General features: G+C 40.3%; 1 protein-coding gene across 1 annotated transcript; it reads left to right on the forward strand.

Moving 5' to 3' along the window:
* Window positions 1-471: 471 nt before the first annotated feature.
* FRG1 (FSHD region gene 1) lies at window positions 472-6,788 on the forward strand. Its single transcript, XM_036382911.2, has 9 exons — window positions 472-587; window positions 908-975; window positions 1,818-1,940; window positions 2,896-2,953; window positions 3,131-3,245; window positions 3,617-3,721; window positions 4,472-4,563; window positions 5,603-5,713; window positions 6,606-6,788. The coding sequence occupies exons 1-9, from the start codon at window positions 526-528 to the stop codon at window positions 6,640-6,642; spliced, it is 771 nt and encodes a 256-aa protein (XP_036238804.1). The 5' UTR covers window positions 472-525; the 3' UTR covers window positions 6,643-6,788.
* The last annotated feature ends 2,081 nt before the right edge of the window (window positions 6,789-8,869 follow it).

An 8,869-nucleotide genomic window follows, 5' to 3' on the forward strand; every position in this document is an offset into this window, starting at 1 on the left:
TTGGCTGACTTGCAAACTGCATTTCCCTGACTGGTCTTCATAGGCGTCCCTGGAAGCTTTTACTCCTTCACCAGCACATCCAGGTGTCCAGCTCCCGTGTAACCCTGCCCGAGGCAAGACCTGCTGTCCTTGGCCTTGCTGCTCTCATGTCCGAGGGCTCTGCTGATGTTCACGATATGTGTTTTACAATCGACACGCACACACACACGGGCTGTAGAAGCTGTGGGTTCTTCATTCCTTAGCGTTCTTTGCCTGCAGTCTGGCAAAGCGCAAGCACTGCACCCGTAGAGCCAGGCCAGACTTAGACGGGAAAGGTGCCCAGGGACAGACTGTTTAAATGTAATTTTAAACTCTTCTTATTTTCCCGCTCAAACTCCGTGTCCAGCACCCCCCACGTGCGCTAACCGAGGCATGGTGCCGCCGGTGCCCGCCCACAGCCGGGCGGAGGCCGGGCCGCGGCTTCGGGGCTTCCGCCCGGCCCGGGGCGGAGCCGGCTCCGTCCGCCCGCCCTTCCCGGATCCCGACATGGCGGAGTATTCCTGCGTCAAATCCACCAAGCTCGTCCTCAAAGGATCGAAAGAGAAGAGGTGAGGAGCGGGCTGCCCGCCGCGCCGCCCCTGCCCCGCGCTGCGGTAGCCGCCGGGGCCCGCACCGCCGCGGGGCCGGTATAGGAGGCCGGGCAGGGATGAGGCCGGGCCGGCCCTGCCCTTCCCTTTCCTTCGCTCCGGCCCGGGGGCTCGCCGGCGGGGCAGGGCAGGGCAGGGCCGGGCAGGGCAGGGGCCGGGCTTGGCACCGCAGGATCCCGGCCGGGGTCAGGGACCGCTCCCGCAGGGCCCGGCCGTGAGGCCCGGCGGGACAAGGGCCGGGTCGGCGGCTCGTTCTCACTTCTTTGCATCTCCCCTTGCAGCAAGAAAAAGCACAAGGAAAAGAAAAGGAAGAGGGAAGAGGATGCGGCAGAGCAGCTCGATATTGTTGGTGAGCTGCTTTCCAGGAGTTATGCGACAGTGCGGAAACTGTAGGGGATGTGCCAGAAGATAACGAGGTCGTTATAGGACTTCGTAAAGCAAGTGTAACTCCTGTAGAAATATATAACAGTTTCTCACAACATATCATTTGTGTCTTGGGATCGTCCTAGATTCCACACAGAACTTGTGACACCAATAGAATGGATTCAGTTTTTTATAAGTAATAAAAAAAAGCATTACTATCTTAATGAGCTAGGAAATATTTGTAAGACAGTATACAAAGAGAAAACTTTACTGTTCAAAAAATGTAAAAGTCATAATTCTAAGTTGTGCACATGGGAAGGGCTTTAACTTTGGTAGAATTCTGTAGGAGTCAAATGTTCAAATCCAGATTGGTTTGAACAACTGAGGTCTAAGGATTACAACTTACATATTTAACAGCAAGATTAAATAGTATCTCTGATTCTCTTGTGCTGGAGAATCTTATAAATGGATATGACTCCAAAACTGCAGGAGACAGATCCAGAGGGAAAAAATCTTTTTCTTGTTAAGTGTGTCTTTGCTGCATCAGCTGAATGAATCAGCTTGGTCTGTGGACTAACACAAAGAAGGGATGAAGCACAGGAGCTTGTAGCTAGGGATGACAGCTGGTCAAAGAGCAGGACTTCCTGAAGCAGCAGCAGCAACACCATTAAATTGGCTCTGGACTATAAAATAATGCACAAAGGTTGTGAGATAGCTATCTTTTGAATTTAAAATTTCAGAGAAGACACAGAAATATAACCTCTTTGGCTATTGTAATCAGAAGCTGTGGTTACTCTGTTAATAAACTGTCATGGTTTTGTATTACAGGAAACTGGTGGGCTGTCAGTAATTTTGGTGAAATTACAGGAACTATAGCTATAGAAATGGATAAAGGAGCTTACATCCATGCCCTCGACAATGGCTTGTTTACACTTGGAGCACCACATAAAGGTTTGTTCCGGGAAATTTGAAAATAATAGAGTTTTAATAATGAAGTGCCTAAAAGCATAGAACTAGCATCACCTCAAGGCAAGCAGTGTTACAGCTGAAACCAGCTTACTACAAAAAATGCAATAATTCTTGCTGAAGCATGCAGATGACTTAAACCTAATGACTGCCAATCAGTTTCACTCATCTAGTTTCATGCTGGCTTATGTGTGCAATAAATTGAACTGCACTGTAGATGATTACCTGTTAAAGGCCATACCACTTGCTGGATAAAAAGCAGTATAATTTTTATTAAAACCTATAAAGTGTTTATGGTGTCACTTGAAGAGTGAAATTCAAGGTAGATGAGTTTTAATGCTTATTGCTGCATCCTTGTCATAATATACTTGTTTTGTCACTGCACAAGAGAACTACTAATGTGCTGGGATAATGAGCTTGTTCTTTGAATTTGAGGGCAATGACTCTGACATGGACTGTTCCAGAACCCTGACAGTCTGTGTGTGTTTCATCTCCAAACAGAGATCAGAGCAACAATGGCCATATTCTCTTGTTTTGATTTTGAGGGATGGAGAATCCAGTAGCTTTTAGGATATTGAGTCGAGTTACTATAGCTGAACCATAATGCATTTTGTTAACAAAGAGATAACATTACAAGGAGATTAAGGTATTCAAAGCCACCAGGAAAATTACAAAACATTCTCAATCATAAGTTTCTTTAACTTATGATAATCTTTATTTTGTGCCTTGTTTTAAGCATTGTAAATATATTAACATAAATGAGCACCTGCATTGCTTTTTTAAAAGTGAGTACTCAAAAAGGAATTTTTAATGAAATAAATACTTTCCATAGTATTTAGAAATAGTCAGTGTTTAATTCTTTTTGATACTGCAGTATTAGTAGGCTAATACATTTTATGTTTATACTTCATACTTAACTAATGGAAAATTCATTCCTCAGGTGATGAAGGCCCTAGTCCTCCTGAGCAGTTTACAGCAGTTAAGTTATCTGATACAAGGTAATTACTGTAATGTTTCAAGTTTTGATACTTGTTATCTTTGGATTTTGTGAGAAGGCATTTTAATACTCTTTTGAAGTACATTGTCTTTTACTAAAAGTGTCGGTGATGTTTTGGGTATTGTGAATTGCATTAATTAAAAACACTCTTTCTTGTTTCCTACATTTTCTCTTTGAGGATTGCTCTCAAGTCTGGTTATGGCAAATACCTTGGTATAAACTCAGATGGGCTTGTTGTTGGACGTTCCGATGCAATAGGATCAAGAGAGCAGTGGGAACCTGTCTTCCAAGATGTAAGCTGTTTGCAATAGTTTGTTTGATGTTGCTAGTGTTTGATTGTATTTTGAGTTAATCTCTGCTGATGGGTAGTTTTACTATGAAGTTAAAGCCTTTTGCAATCTCTTTCATATTGTAACTTATGATTTTCCAACTGCAATGCATTTACTGTAATTGAAAGTTTTTTAAATGCTTCAATAGCTGCATTTTCGCAGCTATAAGCATCTTAAAAATGAAGGAGTCAGCAAGTCTGGCTAGCTAGTGAAGTATCCATCCATAAAAGAATTATTTACAGAGATGTTTGGCATATTTTAGAGGATAAATTGTTACAAATCAAGGATTATATACAACCTCATTATACTTACAGTGTGTGATATTGTTTCTGCAGAGGAAAATGGCATTACTAGCAGCAAACAGCCGTTTTATCAGGTGTAATGAAGAGGGGGACATAGAAGCCAAAAGCAAAACTGCAGGGGAAGAAGAAATGATAAAGGTAATCTATAACTTCTACAATCTACAATTAATACAGGATTGGCAGGAATCGAACTCAAACAAGCAGGTGTCTGTGTGCTATGATTTTCCGTTAATACAGTTATAATTGCTTCCTATCGGCTGTCAAGTGATCTGGCCACAAGAAAGGTAAATGAGTTCCAGGGCTGTAATAATTCTCAGTATCCCCTGTAGAGATAAGAAGATACTTTACCACTCAGGAGGACAAAATAGTCTATGTGATCTTCCAGGTACTTCTAAACAGCTTGGGACAGAAGAGAGGAATTATGACCAAATCAGGGACAGAGAAGGGCTTACCAGAATGATCCAGAAGGGGAGATCTTTTAAGGAATCTGAAAAGAGTATCTTGACTTTATCTGAGCATGGGAAATATATTTCTACTCTCCAAGTAGAGATAGGTGTCTTAACTAGGTGTCAGAGCAATAGTATTTTAAGTCAATCTCTGAATTGTCCCTGCCAAAATTAAGAACTGTAGTAGTGCTTCTTTGAGATAAAGGCAGTTATGTCTAGTATCAAGGATTGCACTTAATATTTCCCATATTTCATGCAGCTCTTACTTTTGCAGTTGTTTCTGGTTAACCAGTTTGAAAACTGTGAACTTGAAAAGTCACTGTGACTCTCATTCTGTTAGAAAGGATATGTAGTCATCTTTCACCTGTAACTTACTGTTTTTAAAATACAGGTGTTTTCTGTTGTGTTTTGGTTGTTTTCTCATTTTTCTCTCAATTATTAGATTCGTACTTGTGCTGAAAGAGAAGCTAAGAAGAAAGATGATGTTCCACAAGAAGACAAAGGAAACGTTAAACAATGTGAAATCAATTACGTGTACGTACTTTGAAGCTGGTAACAGGCTCAAGTACCTTTTTTTGTTTCTGACTGGAGCTGTCTTTGGGTCCCACGCCCATCCAGCCTTTACTCACTTTTCAATAGTAGGACAAGGGAAGAAAACAGGGTGAGATAGCTCATTGCTTGAGATAAAGGAGAGCTGCTGTACCAGATACTGTCCCAGGGTTAACTATGAACAATTAGTTAAATTTATTTTCTTTTCATTGCATGTAGATTCTGAGAGACAAAAATTAATAACACCACATTTCCTTCTCCCATCTCAAGCTGAACTTCTCTCCAGAGCTTCTACCTGCTCCACTAAGCCACATGGGCTGTAGGTCAATACACAGTGGTTTCTTTCAGCCACTCCCTTCCTTTCCTGCTTTTTTTTTTTTCTTTTTCCTGCTATGGTATGGTCTTATTCATGGGCTGGAAGGTAATATTTGGTCCAGTACCTACAGCATCTCCTTCTCAGTGCTTGATGTTCCCACTGCCATTTTGCACTTTTAGGGTTTGGTTTTTTTTTCCTTCTCTGCCTGTGTGGCATTTTGCTTTATCTTAAATCTGTTTCCATGGGAGTGCCACCAGCTTTGCTGATGAATTTGGCTGTGTCCTGTAGTGGATGTCATGAGAGCCAGCTCTGTCAGTGCAGGTCAGCCCCTGGCCTTTTCTCACAGAGAAAACACCTGCACTTCCCTACAGTCAGCACCTTGCAACTACATCCAGTACACTTTTGCTCACTGATTTCTTATGCTAGTAGTTGAATAAGAGGCTCTTTAGAATGTGTAACCACTTCATGCTAGTCACACAGGGGCTCGTTCCTACTTAGACTGCCAAAAAAAGCAAAACCTGAATAGTTTTCACCTACAGAAGCCTTAGTGCAACCTTAGTACTGGGATGGTTTGCTGGATTTTATTAGGTCAGTTACCTGCTGCTTTAATAGAAGCTAAGTTTCTTACCACAGCTGCTGTTGTGTTGGGAAACAAAAAAATTTAAAAGCTTCAGTTCTTTACTACTTTTCTTTTCTTCCCCCTTACAGGAAGAAATTCCAAAGTTTTCAAGACAAAAAGCTTAAAATAAGCAAAGAAGATACAAAAGCCCTTAGGAAAGCCAGAAAAGAAGGCACTTTTCATGAAATGCTACTTGACAGGTACTTCAAAGTGCTAGAAATAATGCATTGATTAAAAAACTACTGGGAGATGGACATACGGTAAAACTGGGGTACAGAAGAGGGCTGGATTTCAGGGATATAGGTTCCTGAGCATTTTTCCTCTAGTGAGTGTTGTGCCTGAGTCCTGGGGGTTGTCACCTTTTTTTTTTACTTTTTCTTTTTTTCACTTCTTTAGCTGAAGTTTGCAAGTTTGAAATTACCTGTAAATTAGTTCTTTTGAAAATCTTTAACTAGGTTGTTAAGTTTGTTTAGTATGGAGTTGTTGAGGGATTAATCTTTAATCGTGAAAATTGAGCTAATTTTTAACATTTTTCAATACCTATGGTACCAGAATATTTTGGAGAGGCAGAAGTTGCATTTTAAAGAGAAATAATGTTTATTAAGAACAGTCTTCATGTTATCTAGTGGGAATTTTTTTTTCTGCTAAACTGAGACTAAAGAAACCATGTTGAATTTTTAAAGGCTTTTATGTCAGTATACAGTATAAATATTTGCATTAATTCAGTGGCTGGAATGCAGAAAACTATTTCTGATAATTACAAGTAATGTGAGAACACTCCTGGGTTCTCACAGGTGGTCAGCTTCAGATCATGCTGAATGTGAATTCCATTCCTCAGGGGAGACAAAATGCAATTATGATAATTTGAAGGGAAAGTCAAGGTTAACTTTAGACACTGCAGTTCTACCTCCTGAGGAAAACAAAGTTAATCAACAAATCCAAAGTGCTGTTAGGCCTTTATATGTACTTTGAAGCAGAGTTCAAGAAAAATTGCTTTCAATGCATTCTTAACATTTGAGGCAGATAAAACACCCAGGTGTAATTGTATTTGGTCTTAATCTAAATTTTGTTTCATTCACTTTTCCCATACAGGAGAGCTAAAGTGAAAGCAGATAGATACTGCAAGTGACATCCCGCTGGCCCATTTTCTTCTGCAACTTTGATGGCAGCGTCAAATTGAAAAAGAGTAAAATATTTTATAGGTGTTTTTTATTTAAAGAATTTTTAAGTATCTTGTGGAATTGCATTAAAATTTTCTCAAATATTAATAATCCAGTTATCTTGTTAACTGTATAATTTGTGAATACTTGGCTTGTATGAAGGGAATGGCTCCAACAAAAATTAAAGGTAAATCAATTGATAATGGTAAGCTATTTGCCATGTAACTTAAGCCCTGGGAGACAGACTGTACACTGATTTAATCCAGAGAGAAAGCTCCCTGGCTTTTAGTTGCCTTTAGGACAAAATTTAGAAATAAATAGATTATTGTATGCAAATGTTCCTGGCCAGAGTCAGGAATTCTTGGATAAAAATGCGGCATAGCTGTGAGGTGTGCTGTGGCAGAGAGGGAGAAAAAAAGTTACTGATTTTTCTCCAGAGCTCCTTAGTTTGGCCTAGGACTGGGGATTAGGGCTCATTAACTCATTGTTATAGGTACCACACTACACATCCCTCCCTAGAAATGTGACTGATGTACAACAAGCCATTGGAATATCACAGTGCTGCTGTGGCCTGCTGCCAAAATTACACTCAGAAACACCAGGAAAAAACCAGCATTGCAAGGAGCAGGCTGCAGCCCAGAGTAACTATTTATTGGAAGTTCAGTGCAGGTGTCATTGATCCACAGTCACTGTGAATCTTAAATACATCTGAAGTGAACACTGATGGTGGAAGTAGATTGATATTACAGCATCTATTTTTCTTTCAAGAATATATTGTTTGAATAAAAACTCGACTCATAGAACCCACAAAAATGGTTTCTCAGATAGATCTGGAAGCAGAAGTATATGCTCTGGTGGGGAAGGGTGCTGAAAGGACTGCTCAGCAGGAGAATAAGAACCTGAGAATTAGCCATGAAAGGGAATTTTCCATTTCATATTAGTGTAAATAGAAGAATACAGTGTGTTGCAAGTAGCTATAAGTGATAGTAAGGGGAAAACAGAACTTTTGTGTTTTGTGTTTGTCACAGAGAGGTGAGTAAGTGAAGTAAAAAGCAGTGGCAGAGCAAATGAAATGGGACTGTCCCTGGTAGAAGAGGAAGTACTAGAATTGGCAAAGGACTGGCAGCCTTGCAGAGAATAAGAGTATTTTAGTAACAATGGGGTTGCCCTGTATGTTGGGACTATGATACTCTAGAGTCTTGAGAAAATGTGTTCTGAGACAGCACAGGAACAGGGATCTGAGGAACTCACTGGAAATCTAGGCCCAAGAAAGTGAAATCAATGGTATAACAAAGCAGTGAAGATCAGTGTATTTATTTAACTGTTGCTCTGAGTCTTTTTGGAGGTTTTCCCAATGGAGGTATTCATGGAGTCATCTTGAAGACACTACATCCTGACAGTAGTGTTAACACAAGGAGCTTTAATTTAACTGAAACAGAAAAAAGGGGAAAGTAATTTGGGCAGCCCCTACTTAGGGGGGAAGGAACAGATCTGGAGAGTGGTAATACAGTACTGGATAGATGAGTATGAGAGAGCAGAAGGGTGGACATAAATGCTAAGTTTCAGTGAGATCAGCTGTCAGTACAGTTAGCAGGCTAACTGTACATCTTAAGAAGCATTTTCCTTCTTAGAATTTTAAAAACTGACAGAAGAAACCTAGACTAACCCAGCCTAAGGTGCTGGTGTGGACCCTGAAGGCAAGGCATTGTGATAGGAACACAGCAGAATAGCCATAGCCAGAGAAGGTGACTGGTGCTGGAAGGTAACTGTTTCTTAAACTGAGAATTTCTTTACCAGTGAAAGAACTAAACCAGAATCAAAAAGAGGCCTCAAAAAATTACACTGTGTAATGCGACAATGACATCATTTTGTCTTCAGAGCATTTGGAAAGAGATTTTAATTTTCCAAAGTGATTGTTTATTTTCCCCTGTTAAAAATGTACTAATGGTGGTAAAGCATCTAGACAAAGATAATGAAGTCCCTAACAGCTGTTCACCCCAGGTATAAAAGATGACCAAAAGATGTTCAGAAAATAGCAGGACCAACTTAATCAGACTCTTTCTTACCATAGCCAATAATAGTATATTCAGATATCTGGAAGTAAACACAGGATTATTGTTCTACATGTATTTATTTTCAACTGAAAATATTTTCCAAACCCTAGAGAAACTGCCTGATGTCCTGTTTTTAAAGAGC

Source organism: Molothrus ater, chromosome 4 (assembly GCF_012460135.2).
Source record: "Molothrus ater isolate BHLD 08-10-18 breed brown headed cowbird chromosome 4, BPBGC_Mater_1.1, whole genome shotgun sequence".
NCBI classification, from domain to species: domain Eukaryota; kingdom Metazoa; phylum Chordata; class Aves; order Passeriformes; family Icteridae; genus Molothrus; species Molothrus ater.